The sequence below is a fragment of the Hemicordylus capensis genome, chromosome 3 (assembly GCF_027244095.1).
Source record: "Hemicordylus capensis ecotype Gifberg chromosome 3, rHemCap1.1.pri, whole genome shotgun sequence".
In the NCBI taxonomy this organism is placed as follows: domain Eukaryota; kingdom Metazoa; phylum Chordata; class Lepidosauria; order Squamata; family Cordylidae; genus Hemicordylus; species Hemicordylus capensis.
Window position 1 is genome coordinate 35,832,127 of NC_069659.1, and position 17,088 is coordinate 35,849,214.

The following is a 17,088-nucleotide window of genomic DNA, read 5'->3' on the forward strand; positions in this document are numbered from 1 at the left end:
CATGTTCTTGTGAGCATACATCTATATCACTTCAACTTCTGAGATCAAAGCACATAGTGCCCATCTTGCCATCCATCCCCTTTCTCTCCTTATTGCCAGTAGGCTGGAACAAGGGACAGAGTGGGAAAAGGGCATGCCCCATGTGACTTCCTCATTTGACAAGCTTGGGCTGGGACGTGGTGGTGTCCCTGTTATCGGGCAACAGCTTGAATAGATCGCAGACGGGATGGGCCAGGTGCTCAGAAAGACAGCCAATGAGAAGCACCTCAGGCATGGAGCGGGCGCAATCCCTGGTGGGTCTGGGCCACCCACTCTATGACTACGGTTCCAGAAACAGCATGAATCCACGGTTATGGCAGTGTTCATGTTCGGATGCAATGCTGCCATTACAAAACCTAAGACTGGGGTGGTGAAACTCACTAACTGAAGGTTCAAATTGGAGTTTGGTGATGGAAACCCCAGGTTGCTTTTGCTGTGAAACTACAGTTTCATGCTATCGGACAAATACAAATTCCAACCTCTGCCCCGTTTAACTGCAGTTTTGTGTTATGTGCGAATGTGGCCAGTGGCCCACCAGATGCCTCTGAGAAGCCCACAGGCAAGAGGTGAGGGTGCGCCCTCTCCCTTGCTGTTGCTTCCCTGCAACTGGTATTTAGAGGCATACTAAATAGACCGCTAACTGGACCACTATTTTATCCAGCTCCACAAGCTTAAGTGTGCATATCTTCTCTCAACTGTACTGGCTAGAATGGCTGTCTTGTGGTAGCAAATATGAATTGCCCCCTTTGCTAAGCAAGGCCCACCTTGATTTGCATTTGGATGAGAGATTACATGCAAGCGCTGTAAGATAATTCCCCTTAGGAGATGCGGCCATAGCTCAGTGGTAGAGCATCAGCATGCATGCAGAAGGTCTTAGGTTCACTTCGTGGCATCTCCAGATAGGGCTGGGAGAGACTTCTGCCTCTAGCCTTGGAGACCCACAGTCAGTGCAAACAATGTGGAGCCAGATGGCTCAAAAGTCTGACTTGGTATAAGCCACTTTCCTATGTTCCTAGATGTTCTTCTGTCCTTGTTGTGCAAGCACAATATTTGCACAAGTGCAACAAGATACAAAGGCCTGCACAACTTTGAGCATCCACACAGTTCTGCTGCCTTGTGTGTGCACAGCTTTGTCTATTGAGCTAGCATATGTTCATCTGGATGTCAGCCTTTTATAAAATGTAAGTATAGTATAAGCCTTTTGAGTATAATTCATGTTTTACATAACTTTTACATCTTAATCGTGTGGCCCTGATGACTTGCTATTCTGTGAGAAGACTAATTTGTGGATGGTATATTCTAAACAGAAGCTGATGAAGGATTAATAGCCATGAGTGTGAGAAAGGAAAGGAATGTCTCATAATCCCATATTTATTCATGCATATGTTGCTTTTTCATTTGTAGCTGCTGGATGTCAGAAAGAAGCCCAATCCCTGCTGCAGTATAAGTTTGTAGTTCCAGCAAAGGAAGCATAAAATTTGATGCAGTACATAAAAATGTAATTGTTAGGTATGATCATGCTTGCAGTATCTAGCATTTCACACAGGCCTTTAACATTAGAGGGTTATAATTTAAAAAGCTACTACAGGTATTGTTAATGAAAAGTATGTATGAGTTTATTGTTCAGTTAGGATGACCACGTGAGCCCTATTCAGGTATTCAAAAGAACACAGCTCAACACACATACAATTTCCGAAAGCAGGCCAGATGTCCCCTCCCCGGCATGTCACCCTCATCATGCTGCTCACCAAGAAGGCAGAGTTTGTGTGGAGAGGGAAGTGTTGTAACAGTGATGGTTGAATTGCTCCAGGCTGCCCCTTGAGGTGACCATCTCACCTCACCACATGCATGGGCTGCCCCTGGGTTTTTCAGGGCTGGTGCTAAAAATTGCACCGCCTGTTGAATTATTGTCCTTTCCACCATAATGTGAAGGATCATTTATCCCTGTTACAATACTCTTATATTTTGTATTTCTCTGTCCGCAACAACCAGTGATGTGGAGCAGGAGTAGGTAAATGCAGAATATCACAACATGGGATAAATAATCCTACATATTACAGGGAGAGAGAGGAGCCCATTATAGGATTCCTGTATTCAACAGAAGCCTTATGTCAAACGTAATGTGTAGTTCTACCTCCTGCCTAGTATTGAGTTCTGCCTTCAGTGGCCATTCCCCAGCTTCGGAATCCTCATGCTCTAAGAGTACAACAAAACCTGAGCTTTTTTAATGTAAGAAAGTTTTTTCTTTCTGAAAAAAATAAACAAGATCATTTTTAGTAGCAAATAGTTGAGTGTTCTGATCCACCCTCCACCCCCGCCATCGCCTATGTTTTATATGCCCTGAACCTTCAAGGGTAGGACAGGCCAAAAATAATAATAATAATAATAATATTTTTAAGTGTAAATTCCCCAGAACAAAAAAGTTAAGAATTATGTTTGCCCTCTTAAAGCATTAGTATAGCACTAGCTAGTTGGTCATAGATTAAAATTAGCCCAGTCTGTGTTGCCAATGCAAGGCAGTGGAATGTGAGATGTGGCCAAATGTGTAAACAAGTTCAGCCACGCCTTAAATATCTTCCACTCCAGATACAAGTGGAGAAAGCCATTCTATAAGGCAGAAAGAAGCCTATGAGCCTGATCATAGTTCAGCAATTTGTGCTGTTTTAGAAAGACCTCCTTTTAAAAAAAAACCACCTCACGGTAAGACTTTTACTTTGATGTATAAATATTTAATTGTAACAATTCGTATTTTACATTACTAGCTTTTTAAATATTTGTGACAATGCTATAATATTTTTATAATTATAGATTAATAACTGTATGATCATGGTTAAAGCTTAAGCTAAGCAAACTAGAGTGCCTCATTGCATGGCACTGAAAAAGAATGAGTAATATTAGAATTTTAAAAACACCTTATGCACTCTGTTCTCTCTGGGACAGTCTGATTTACACAATATTAAATGTCTCTGGCTCACTAGAAAATACTGGCTCCTTTGCCTTTCAGTTTTTCTGTCCTCCCCCCGCCCCCATATGCTATGATTGCATGGGTAACCTTTTATTGAAAACAATATATAGTTAGATATAGATATTTCTAGATATAATTGTTCTTAATAGTTGATTTTTGCTTGCATTTGTCATATTGGCATGGGTATAAAAATCTTGTCTTTTCAATTATGTTATACATAAAGCCTTATTTATTATATTCTATATGATATTACATATCAGCCACATTGGAGTTTCACAAAACTAGACAGGTTCCACAAATGGCATATCTATTTTTGCCTTTCCCATATGTGTAAACAGAAAGAGGAATACTACATTGACCTAGAATGCACATTTGCTGTTAAATATTGCATTCTTCTGCTTGTCTGTACTACGATAACGATATTCACAAGTGGGGCATTCCAGTCTAAAAGGGGTTCCTAGCACCACTTGAGAAACTACTACTGATTAACTGAGTTTTTGTGCTAATGGATTTGGCACTTTATTTATTTATATATGCCCCACCCATCTATTTCTAGTATCCATGTGGTGGCTTATGATAGAAGCCACAACAATAAAACAATACACAGATTAAATAGAAATAAAAGAGCAAAAAGTAAAACCAGTAGTTCCTAAAATGACATAATGTCATTATGATAATTAAAATCCATTTAATTTGACCTAGCCAAACATTGCTTTTAAAAACTCAGATTCATGGTCTTCAGAATTGTTCCTTATTTTGCGAAGGATATGTTCTTTACCAAAGCTGCTGTATATTGTATGCCCTTAATTATGAGAAGATACTGTCTCTGAATCCCAGCAACATGCATAGGCACAGTTCACACATAATAGGAAACCAGAGGTCCCTTCACCTCTGGTTCTCAAACCTGAACATACGAACTGGGCAATTGCAGTGTTTGTTTTTAAAGGACCTGTGGTTTCCCTCTCCAAACGGTGTTTGATCACCTTTGATTTGCTCTAAGTTTCCATTACTCTGCCTCCAGTTTTCCTTTACCAGTGTTACATGCAAATGCTGGGAAACAGTTTCACTGCTCTAAAACCGGAGTTAAGGGAGGAATCTCCTCCCTTGCTCTGGCTCTTATTGGCTGTGCAGGCTGTCCTTCAGGAAAGAAGGAAGTCTGCACCGCCAGCTTTCCCATCTCTCTGCAGTCTCACTGACTGCAGAAAGCTTCTGGAGCATTATGTCTGAGAAGCAGGTGGAGGTGGGGGTGCGGAACCTCGGGTCCATTGGACCTGTGGTTTGGCGTTACGTGGAAACTCATTGGAGCCAAATGTTTAACTTGGAAGTCCTTAGTGTTCAAACAAAATCAACTAAAACCATTCCTTAGTTTTTCATGGTGCAAAATCAGTTAAAGGGACAAAACTCTTCCCATTCAAGCAGCAGTGAGCAGCTTCTGCTAACAAAATGCTTAGAATGGCAAATATTTAGCCACCTCTGAAAAGAATGATGCCATACTCTGTTATACTGTAGATACCTGAATGCCCGAATTCTGTGTTTGAAGAATAATTATTATACACTAATGAAGGATAGAATTGGAGGCCTGTGAAGAAGTGGAAGAGAAAGAGAGGCAGGGTAAAGAGACAAAGGAGACTGTCCGTTTGCTCTTCCACTCCTCCACCTGAACCCCAGATTTACACACGTTTTCTGTCTTTCAATTAAACATGTGCATATGTGAATAGTTGTAAGGCAGAGATAGACTGAGCAAGCCCAGCAGATCTTGATCTGTTTGACTCTCACACTGCTTGGGTCAATGGTAGGGGGCGGCGGTCAGCCTGTTCTGGATGCGGTTACCCTCTGAAGGAGCAAGTATACAGTCTGGGAGTTCTCCTTGACCTGATGCTGCTCTTGGATGGTCACCTGAAGATGGATGGCAGCAGCAGCAGCCAGGAATGCCTTTGCATTGCTTTGGCTGTGAGCCAGCTGCTGTGTGGGGCTGCCCTTGAAGAGTATTTGGAAGCTTCAGTTAGTGCAGAATATAGTGGCCAGGCTGCTTTCGGGGGCTGCCCAAAGTGATCATATTACTCCTATTTTAAAATAACTGCACTGGCTCTGCCAGTTGGTATCTAGTCTAATTCAAGGTGCTGGTCATTGCCCTTAAAGCTCTAAATGAAACCCAAATATATTAAAGACTGCCTACTCCTAATTCTACCTTTCCCACAATCCGCTGGAAGGACTCTGCTCTTTGTGTGGACACTTCTGGATGCTCATTTGTGATGCACACAGGACAGGGCCTTCTCTGTAGTTGCCTCCAGGCCATGGAATTCCTTAACTAGGGAGATCCATTCCCTTGCCTCCCTCCTAGCTGTCTTTAGCTAGGTAAAAACATCTATTCAGGCTTGCTCTGGAGACTAGCATAACTTGCTGTATGGCCTTCTGTGTTTGTTGTATGGTGCTTTATGGAGTTTTAATTTCAATTAAATTTATTTTTTTAATTAAAATGTTACATTTTTGTAACATTATTCTGTATTATTATATTGCCATGTTTCATTGTTTGAATATGTTATATACTGATGAAGTATATGTTAGTACAGGTGGCCCTCATTATTCGCCATCCCAACACCCACAGCTTCGCATATCTGCCATTGGGTCATTGGGACCCAGTTTTTAAATCCTTGGTTTAAAAAAAACAGGCAAGATTTGCCTATCTGCAGTTCCTGAGTGGCAGAAAATGACTTCTGATGCCCTTTCCAGCCACCATTTTGCAGCATGGAACCATTTGGGGACTCTTTTAAAAAATCTCAATAATTTTTGGAAAAAATCTCAGATGTTTGGAGGATTTGCAGGTTGTGGGGGCTGTCTGGAGAGCTGGAGGCCTGGAGAGCAAGGGACTATACATTATTCCCTTTATTTCTATTCTTTTTGACCTTTTAAAGCTCAAGGAGCCTAACCCCCCAATTCCCATTGACTTGGGGTTTTGTTATTCATGGTTTGTGTATTCATGCCTATAGGTGAGAAGAGAACCCCTGCAAATAATGAGGTCCACCTCTCTATGTTATATTCTAGCTGCCATGAGGCTATTTTTTAAAGAAAGATGGCACTCTAGTATAATAAATGAATAAATGCATTTTATAAAAGGGCAGAAGGTCTTTCCTGACCTGACCACTCCCATGCAAGCTTCCATTCATGATGGTTTGCATTCAGTATGACTGAGCTTGGGAATAGATTATAAACAGTCTCTCTCTTCTTTCCTTCTTCTACACAATTGTGCATTGGTTTTAAAAGCTCATTGCCTCTATCAAAAGATGATAGATTCCCCCTTCCCCACATAACAGATGGTTGGCGCCATCATTTTTTATAGTAGTGATCTGTTCTGTTGTTGGAAGAAGTGACTGTCATGTGTTTTCTATGCCTAAACAGATTATTGACATTGCCAGTGTTGGCAGCTCCAATAATCTGTTTGACAGTTTGTTCTGAGTTATGGCAACATGGCATATGTGCTGAATGTGGGCTTTTTGGTGGGGGAATAATTTGGCTCTTTTGAAGACTTCTCCTGAAAATAGCTTCCGCAGACACCAGTTATGTGTCTGGCACTGGCAACTGGGTGCTGCATTTTGAAAATGTGTATCATTGAGGTCTGGTGGACCTCTAAAAGGTTCCATCATTACCCTGCTACTGATAATCCCCTTTTAAGTGCCACTGTGAGCAGAAGGATGGGGTTAAGAAGACTACTTCTACATTTTTAGAAGATACTGTGGAACATGAGAGATCTAAGCCTTATGCAGATGGCTATTCAAAGCAGATCAATGTGTGACGGGGAGAAATGCATTTGCATCTGCCTGGCTCCATCCCATGCATGACTGGCTCTTCTGCACACATTGCGTACAGAATGTACATACAAGTTGTACATATATTGGCTTCGTATGCAGGATCTGTATCGTGCATTTTTGTTTGTTGGATGTGTGTCAGCTTTGTATAGAAGGTTGTTTGAACACATGGAGCAGGGCCAGTCGGTATGAATCTGCTTCTCCCACTCCATGCATTAATTCATTGCATAGTTATCTGCAGAAGGCGATAGTGGCTCTTAAATAGGCTCAGGCTTTGTAGGTCCATAGCAAGACCTTGTGTCTTGAAAAAATATTGGAAACCTAAAGAGCTAATAAAGTTTACTTTCATACCAACTCTTTATTTTTAGTAATGTTTGTCTTGCTGACTTGCAAATAATTAAAACAGTCTTGAACATTTTATCTTGCTTAAACAGAGAATAGCCTGCTCCAATAATATATTTATTTGTGAGAGGTATTTAATAATCACATGCAACCTTTTTTTGTGAAGAAGAACATAGATAAAGGTAGAAATGAAGCTCCTATATAGTGAAACATTATGAGACAATATTAATACACTGTCACAGAAATAATGAATAATATGGCCAATAATGAACTCAATAATATAGAGAAGAGAAGAAATAAAAATACTTATACATGCACACATATAACATCTTTTCTTTATCCTTCTGTTCACATGGTAATTAATTTCAGTTAATTGTCTGGTTGTGTCCAAAAGCAAAAGGTTGTATCTAAAGCAAGCTGCTGAAGTTCTCTTGAGAGAAAGGAGTTTCAGCAGCATGTTTTGGGCAAATGGGCAAACTGGACAAGTGACCAGACCAGAGGGGCTGGAGACAGAGCAAGCAGCATGCAAGAGAGAGCCAGCAAAGGCATGGAGGGAAGAAAGACCAGAAGATACAATTGCAGTTTCTTTGCTGCCCTCCCAGCTCATTGTTACCAGCAGTGACAAAACCTTGTCTTTTTAGACTGCAGTCACTGAGGCAAGTCTCACAATCAGTGAGACTCGCCTTTAGGGGGTTTGCAGGGAGAGTGGACTTAGCCTGCTCTTCCTGCAGATGATCGCCCATGGAGTCGACTGCCGGCTCCGTCGCGGAACCGGTGGGGGCTGCGGGGATCAGGGGCTGTGTGGCCCCTGGAAGTTCCAGGATGCCCCGCATGAGCACACAGGGCATACTGGAGAGACCCCCAGGGCCAGGAGGCTGGTTTCAGCCTCCCGCCGGGGGTCTCCTCGTGTTGCCGTGGAGCGGAGCCATGCCGCAGCAATACATGATCAGGAAGCAATACACGATCAGGTTAACGCTCGCTCCATTAACCTCGGCTAAGGGGAGGGGGAATTAGGTGGGTTAGCTGACAGGAGCCTCATGGCTCCCGTGGCAGCACACGACTTCCAAAAAGTGGGCTAGGCTCCCTTAGCCCGCTTTTTGGAGATCGTGAGAATTCCCTCATTTATTCCATGTTGGACCCATTCAGTTCGGGTGTGCACCTTAATATGCAGAGGTCATGCTTGGCTGCCTGGCGCAGGTAACGGTCACACCTAGCCACCCAGAGCAGCTTGGGCCGGTGGCAGGGTTACAACACCACGTGGGACAGACTAAAGGCACCCCAAGGGGGTGTGGAGGCCCTGGACTTCCACCCAGAAGTCCAAGGGTAAGAGTGCCTCTGCCCAGGGGATCCTGTAGAGAGTGTGGAGGGTGGAGTCAGAAAGTTAAGGGAGGGAAAGCAGGGTAAAAGGGAGTGGTTTCTGAATAAAGTATTAGTTAAACCAACTTAAGACTACTTCATGTTTACAAGGGAAGCAGCTGTAAAACAACGTTTTCCCTGAATTATACCATTTGCTGTAGTCGAGAGAATTGAGTGTTCAAATGCTTCCATCAAGGAAAAAAAATTCCTTTATGTAGAAACTAGAGTGCTAGAAAGAAGGTGGGTCTGAACCTAGCTTTCTTACGTCGAAGTTTTTTATGTATAGGGAGTATTTTTCCATGATGGATCATTCAAACACACAGCTGCTCACCTGCATTCTGAAGTGACATAATCTAGGAAAAGTTGTATTGCTGTTGATTGTACTGGACCTGAGTGCCTAGTCTGTCTCTACTCTTCTAACCACTACCACTGTTTGAGATGTTTTGCAGTGTTTGACACCCACGGTTATGCAGTTGAATGGCTAACGAAGTTAAAGCTCAGAAATATTACTTGAAATTAATGTGGAGGACTCTGTGTTGGTGTGTTGGTGTAATTGTTTTGTGGACAATTCATACAAACATTCATATGATATTCAACCCACACTGATTTTTTGGTCAGTCTGGATTGAATGAAGTGGTTTGTGAGCAATGCCACAAATAACAATGTAGTTGTAATGTCCGTTGATTGCACAAATGCTTGACCTACATCTTTAACTTCTGAGCCTTAAAAGCACTTTCATCTGCCATGTGATCCCTGTGGTACAGCATGCAGCTTATTTGGCTTAGGTCTAAACTAGCCCTATACTCCACAGCAGCACATGCAAAGAGGAGAGGAGAGCTGGTCTTGTGGTAGCAGGTAGGGATGTGCACGGACCGGTCCGGAGGCCATGTTAGAGGCTGGCAGTCCGGCACCGAGGGGGGGGTCTCCCTTTAAGGGCGGGGGGGTAGAACTTACCCCTCCCGCCGCTCTTCCCCCTCTGGCGCTGTCGTATTTAGCGAAGATTTTGGGGCGGCAGCGTTCCCCGCTGCCGCCCCTGCCCCCATCGTCGTCAGTAAAGCCTTTCTAAGAGCTGCACGCATGCACGCGCCTGTTGCCGCCGTGCGTGCGCGTGCCGCCGCGCACGCATGCGTGCAGCGCTTAGAAAGGCTTTACTGACGACGATGGGGGCAGTGGCGGCAGCGGGGAACGTGCCGCCCCAAAATCTTTGCTAAATACGACAGCGCCGGAGGAGGAAGAGCGGCGGGAGGGGTAAGTTCTACCCCCCCGCCCTTAAAGGGAGACCCCCCCTCGGTGCCGGTCTGGACCGATCCGGACCATGCACATTCCCAGTAGCAGGCATGACTTCTTCTTCTTGTTCTTATTATTATTATTACTACAGAGAAATGATAAATAAATAAGATGGATCCCAGGCCCCAAAGGGCTCACAATCTAAAAAGAAACATCAGATAGACACCAGCAACAGTCACTGGAGGTACTGTGCTGGGGGTGAATAGGGCCAGTTACTCTCCCCCTGCTAAATAAAGAGAATCACCACATTAAAAGGTGCCTCTTTGCCAAGTTAGCAGAGGTCCCCTGCCCCTTGTCCCCTTAGCTAAGCAGAGTCCACCCTGGTTGCATATGAATGGGAGACTAGAAGTGTGAGCACTGTAAGATATTCCCCTCAGGGGACAGAGGTGCTCTGGGAAGAGCAGAAGGTTCCAAGTTCCCTCCCTGGCTTCTCCAAGATAGGGCTGAGAGAGATTCCTGCCTGCAACCTTAGATAAGCTGCTGCCAGTCTGTGAAGACAATACCTAGCTTAGATAGACAATGGTCTGACTCAGTATATGGCAACTCCCTATGTTCCTAAAGGTAAAAGGAAATCTGAACATTTACTAAGTATATGAATCTCTAAAACATTCCTTTCTGTACTTGAGCTACACATTCTGGAGTTCCAGTAAATGTGGGGAAGTTTGCCTGCTATCTTCCTTTAATGTGTGATGAAGTAAAGCAGTATAGACGAGCATGGTTAGCTTGTACTGTTGGTCTGTACAACAGTTGCTGTTGGTCTGCCCTTAGTTAGTTTTGTCTTTTGTTGTGAATAGAGATGTCAGCGAAGTTCTCAACATGCTGGCTTGAAAAAGAATTTGGAGGCTTATAAAATGCACCTCAAAGGAGAGCTATAATTTCAGAGAACTTTGCTCCATTTTGACCCAGTTCACTCCCAAAAAGCCCTCCCCACTAGTTCCCCATTATTCATTAACACATTCTCCCCTATGCTTTGCTTATTGGTCTGTAGTGGTGATGAGTGGGAGCAGTAGTGGTTTCTTTGGCCTTCTGAGGAAAGCACAATGACAGGACAGCAGACTGCTTTTAAAAACCGCCGCTGTTCTTCCTTGGGGCAATCAAGGGAAAGGTACAGTGACTCTTGGGACTAGCAGTCTCCCCAAGGGCGATTGCAATGCAGCCCTGAGAGGACAATTACAGGTGGTTCAGGTCACAGCTGCCCGACCTGTCCCCAAATCTCCATGAGGCAAGTTCCCAGTTAGACTCTTCAAGAAAGTTGATGGGAATACAGAAACGTTTCTCAGTTTTCTGGCTCAGTGCCAGTCATATGTTGTATTTTGGCCAGAAAACTATTCCTACTGATTGGGTGAGAATTTGTGCCTTGAGTAGGCTGTTGACAGACAGTGTGGGGAACTGGGCTACCCCTTAAGTCAGATGGAGTGGGAGTATCCCAACAGCCATCTGTAGTGCCCAAAGAGAGTTCTTCAGTTCTGAATATTGCTGTCAAACCAGCATCTGGCTAGCCCAATAGAAATCAGTAAGAACCGAGATGGAAAAATATAATGAATAGATAATGAAAGCAAGAATCTTCCTAATGAACCGGTGTAAAGTACTTTGTCTTACCTTTTCTTTATTAGCTACCTAACTGAATTAGTTTTTCTTTTCAAGCCTTTGAACGTTTCATTTAAACTCCCATTTCCTTGTACTCTATTGCTGATACTTTATGAGAACACACTTTAAATAGTAAAGGGAAGGTCTACTGTTGTTAATTCGAATGGTGTAACAGCTGCTGAGACTATTATTAACCAGCAATGTTGCCTGACTATTTTCTTATTAAAGAAGCTTGTCAGTTCTCCCGTCTTCTAGCTTAGCAGATCCTAAACTAGAAATCTCCTTTTTAATTTTTCATTGTTCAGGTTCTCAATTTGAAACCAAGGCAAATAAAGCTAATATTCATGCTGTATATAATCAAAGAAAGCATATGCCTTTGAAAGATATGACTAAGAGATGTAGTTTTGGGCAGTATACAAATATGTTAAAATAAATAAAGCAAAATTCATGATGGACGTAAATATTTTAAGGTACAGGTTACACATGACAATCAGCTGACATTAACTTGTTGATCTGTGTAGAGGTGTGGCTGTAAAAATAAATTCCAAAAATAAAATTTGTTGCATAATTGAAGTAACTATGGGTTGCATCCTAACAACTTCTTCTGCAAAAGAAATGAAGGCACTTCCATTCATGCAAGAGGGAAATGATTTTACTTGATACCCCCTCCCTCTGCAGCCTCCTGTGTCACATGCCAAGCTATTTCATGGGGTCCCACTGCCCTCAGGAGCTGATTTTCATGAGGTATAGGGGCTGAAGAAGCAAGGGGAAAGCATCTTTGGCATGAACGGAAGTACCTTCTCTGCATGGAAGAACAATTTCAGAGTTGCCAGAACCTAAGGGGTATACTCGTGGGTCAAATGGCCCATAAGCCAGAATTTGGCTTTTTAAAAGCCAAATCTGGCCACCTAGCTTAGGATGCAATCTAATTACTGAACCATTTTGCAAATTGCTTACTGCTGTAGTGGGTACATATGGTGCTACAATGATAAGAATAAGATGTAAGGCTGTGTCCATATGAACAGATATTTTACAAATGAATACTTTTGTTTGCTTTCCTGATTCTCCATTTGAAAGTGAAAGTAAAGCACTATGGTGCTTTTGTATTGCTCCTATTTATTTATATGGAATTTTTGCAGAACTTTCTAGGGTGTGTGAGTGTTTTGTTTTAGCATAATTATAGGCAAATAATATGTAAAACATTTGGTGAGCAAAAACACGTTATATCCATATTTAGCTCTGTACAGAATTAAACTTAACTCTCAAATTCACAAATTACATTGATTGACAAAAAATATGAAAGTAGAATGACTATACATATGATACTAAGATTTTAGCATTTCAAGTGGTATAGAATTGGACATATGCTTGATTTAGTTGCAAGCCCTAAACTGTCATCTTCTTACTCATAGGTTAGAGCAAAGACAAATGATTTGTAATCAACAGTTAAAGCTACTTGCTTCTTACAGAAACAGGATAGTTTTGTAAAGAGACATGGAAATTGCAGTCAATTATTCAGCTGTCGGAAAGGATGTAATCAAATGTTGCTTTGAAAACTATACACTGAACAGAGTGATCTAAACTAGAGCAGTAAATATGAAAACTAGGAAGAAGGCTCATGAAATGCATCTTCTTTTATTTGTAACTGTATTATGGGGGAATGAATATGGGTGTCCGCAGCTGTGAAATCCAATCCCATTAGGAAAGTGCAACAATATTACATGTATTTTCAAAAGAGACAGCAGTTTTTTATATATATATTTTTTCATGTGTAGGAATCATTGAATTTACCTTGCTGTGGACGGTAACTACATTATTTTAATGGTACTGGTTATCTGGTTTGACTTTTTCTTTAAGTAGAATCAAGGTAGTTTTCCTCTGAGTTAAAGTAAACAGCTTTTGCTTTCTTGGGTTTATACATTAATCTCAGAATGTGTTGTTTCAGAATATAAGGGTCTGAATGAAAAATACAAATTTATCAATGCAATAGCGTAAAATGTAGGTCCCTGTATCCCGCCCCACCCCCTTGAGAAGCAGCAGCTCAGGGGGTGATTTTTAGCAAACACCAGGAGCTTTCCTAGACAGTAGGCTTGACCGTGGGTTTACTTCGAGGCTTCACTGCAAGTTCGAAGTTGCCCCCCAAAACCAAAGCAAGAAGTGGATTTTTTAACCCCCATTATAAATTGGGCTACAATGAAAATAAACATGCGATGAAAAAACCAAATTGCTCCCCAGTAGTGCTCCAAAGTGCTCCCCAGTAGCTCTCAGGAACTATGGGGTAAATTTGGCTGATATGTTAACGCACCCCATCCATACTGGAGGAGATAGCAATAGCAATAGCACTTACATTTATATACCGCTCTATAGCTGGAAGCTCTCTAAGCAGTTTACAATGATTTAGCATATTGCCCCCCAACATTCTGGGTACTAAATGTGAACTAAAAGCTGAGTGTGAAAAACATCCTGGGAAGGATAGGGTTAAATTTCCTTTTCTTCACCTACCTGCCAGTCCTCTGGTCAAACTGAAGCCACCCACAGCTTAGTTTTATTATATTAGCATAGATGTTAACATTCTTTATAACAAGCAATAAAGATCAGATTAAGGATAATCAGAAAATCTTTGAGATGTGAGAGTTCCATAGCATTGTTAAAGCATACACCAAAAATTAAAGGGACAGTGTGTTTGAAAGAAAATATGAACTAGGAAAAATGATTTTTCAGTTGTGTTTTTACAATCTGTATAGTTTTATGTACTTTAGCAAACAGTTTTAAATATAATGTTCAGTATAATCTAATACGTTTCTTCTTTAGCAGATGGTACGCGAACAGTATACTACAACAACAGCAGGTACTAACTTAGATAGACCAGAACCTCAGTATATCTACAATGTTGGCATTTATGGCTGGAGAAAGCGTTGCCTTTACCTGTTTGTTCTGCTCTTGATCATCATCATAGTTGTGGATCTTGCTCTGACAATTTGGATTCTTAAAGTGATGTGGTTTTCCCCAGTAAGTGTCTCCAGTATGTTTCTTCTTTTCTTAGGCTGCAGTTGTATGCACACTTTCTGGGAGTAAGCCTCATTGAATTTGATGGGACTTACTTCTAAGTAAATATGTATAGAATTGAGCTGTTAATCATGTTTTTCCCCATGCACTATTGTACCCCTTATCTGCTGTCTCCTCACCTAAGTTTATCTGATTCTTGCCATACTTTCTGTTCTTTTTACCCTATAAAATACTATCCTACATTCTAAGTTTGGTTGCACTCCTTTAAAATAATTATGTAGTCCTTGAAGAAGGATCCATAAATATCAGCTTGGCTCACTAGCGAAGCATTGATTTGTTCCCTAACACCTACCCGTCAGCACACTTGCACCAAATAGACTTCCAACACATATGTATCATCTGCCCACCAGTATACTCTTAACGCACAGTCATAAGAACATAAGAACAGCCCAGCTCTCCAAATAGGCTAAACAGCTACCCAAACCAGTCATGAAGGTAGAAAGCCAGCAGGGGAGGGAGTGCTTCTCAGTGTATTGCACACAGTGTTGCATTTATGACTATCTGCTCAATGGGCAGAAGTTGTGGGTGTATGCTTGGTGTAAGGGACTAAAGAGGTATCAGCCCCTCAAAATCTCCCCCTCCTCCTGTTTGTTGGTTGGTTGCGGGGGGGGGGGGAGCTTGTTTTTAGAAAAGCTTGCTACCTTCTTAGGTCTGCTTCTGCTCTCCTCAGAGTAGGTTTCAAACTCAGAGGCAGGTCTCACAATCAGTGAGACCCACTTTTTCTGGGTTTGCGGGAAGAGCTGGCTAAGCCCGCTCTCCCCACACACGAGCGAGGTGGGAGCCCTGGGCGGCCGGATCGCCTGCCCACACGACTGCCGGCTCCGTGACAGAGCCGGCGGGGACTGGGGAGTTTGGGGGCCACGCGGCCCCCGGAAGCTCCAGTATGCCCTGAGTGAGCACGCAGAGCATACTGGAGAGACCCCCGGAGCCAAGAGGCAGTTTTTCGCCTCCCCATGGGGGTCTACTCATGAGTAGCCATGGAGCCACACCGCAGCTACTCATGATAAAAAAAACCCGGAGCACTCCGCAAAAATTGTGGCACGCTTGCTCTGCAAACACAGTTTAAGGGGAGGGGTTGTTTGGCAGGTTAAATGCAGGGAGACAAACGGTCTCACCTTCAAGCCTGGTGGCTCCCACGATCAGCTGAAATCGGGCTAGGCTCCCCTAGCCTGATTTCAGTTGATCATGGGAATAGCCTCTCAAAGTCCTGAGGGTCCACAGCTGTGAAATCCAATCCAATTAAGAAAGTGCAACAATATTACATATATTTTCAAAAGAGAGCAGTTTTATCAAACTGAATGAAGTCACGTGTTAACATAGGCTTTATCTAGGTTAATGAACAAAAATATTTATGTCTGATCTGTGGTTTCATGTTTTTTACTGGGTTTTTCCTCCTGCAAATATATTTAATCATTTTACTAAAAGCTCAAAAACTATACAACATTTACATTTTCTTATGCAAAACTCAAAATGTGTGTAAGGGATGGATCTTGGCCAGTAACATGGTGGTGGTGACAAAAGTGAAAAATGACATATATAATTTTTATGTTTTTGACAAAAGACATGTTTTTTCAAACAGCACAAGTCTTGTGGTGCCTTAAGTTTAACAACTGTTTGTGACTTGAGCTTTCATAGACTATAGTTTATTCAGTGCCAGATATCTCGTAGATATCTGGAGCTTAAACAGCTTGGGCTCCAGATATATAAGAGAGTACCTTCTTCTATATAAACCCCACCAATTATTGAGGTCATCTGGAGAGGTACATCTATAGTATGTACATCTATACTAGACTATGTATGTACACCATACAACTTTGGCGGTATAAAAATGTAATAAATAATATTTGACAGAGGCAGTTTTTCCAGGCAGAACATGGAAACTCTGCTTGCAAGATTTGGAAAAGCTATACTCTGAATCCTTTTATTCAGGATTCATGATGAAACCAGACATTTTGCATGTAAGGCCCTTCATTTAGGGTTCTCAGAATAGTCCCAAAAGTTCTATTAAAAGTTCGAGTAAAAATCTCTGTTTAAAAGGGAAGAGAGAATATGTTGTATTCCAAATATAGCAACATTTCCTTTCAACTGTTTCGGACTACAGACTGTGACTCCTTAAGATATTCTCTTAAGATTGCAATCCTGTGCATTCTTAGCTGGGAAATCAGTGGGACCTGAGATAAGAATGCATAGACTCCAACTGTAAAACACACTGAGATTTGTTAAACAAAGGCTCTTCTGTCAGTTCTAATGCAACTTTTGCATTTCCAAAAAAAACTAAATAGTAATGCAAAGCACTGTTCCATTTATAAATGGTTGCTTTTATTCTGAGCCAGAAGCTCCATTTAAAAAAAAATCAGGAGAAATATCCTGCCCTGCCTTGCCCTGCATGATTTTTTAATTCCCCTCTCTTCACACACACTCCTGAAAAAATTTCCAGTCACGGGGCATGCTCCCCCCACCTTTTTCTTTTCTTTTTTAGGCTGGAACCCCTGCTAGTTCTGATTAGCAAACATAAGGTAATGGTCGCTTCCCCAAAAGCTCCCTCAGAGGTACTTGGTCAACTTTCTGCTAGGAGTATGTGAGCCAGGCTCGATGTCGAACCGGCTTGGCTCGACAGGTTCGAGGTTGAATTGGTTTGGAGCT

The 17,088-nt window shown here is 42.1% G+C and overlaps 1 protein-coding gene across 3 annotated transcripts in view; it reads left to right on the plus strand.

Annotated features, from left to right (window-relative positions):
- The first annotated feature begins 2,607 nt into the window (after positions 1-2,607).
- The window catches only part of SGCG (sarcoglycan gamma), a 33,650-nt gene continuing 19,169 nt past the window's right edge, over positions 2,608-17,088 (plus strand). Inside the window, exons 1-2 of one of the 3 annotated variants that reach the window (XM_053304333.1) lie at positions 2,608-2,739; positions 14,194-14,388. In XM_053304333.1, coding sequence (XP_053160308.1) covers positions 14,194-14,388 — 195 coding nt within the window. In that variant the 5' untranslated portion in view covers positions 2,608-2,739. Of the gene's footprint in view, positions 2,740-12,322; positions 12,381-14,190; positions 14,389-17,088 lie in introns of those variants that run through there. The other 2 variants (XM_053304334.1, XM_053304335.1) reach the window with 2 other exon arrangements.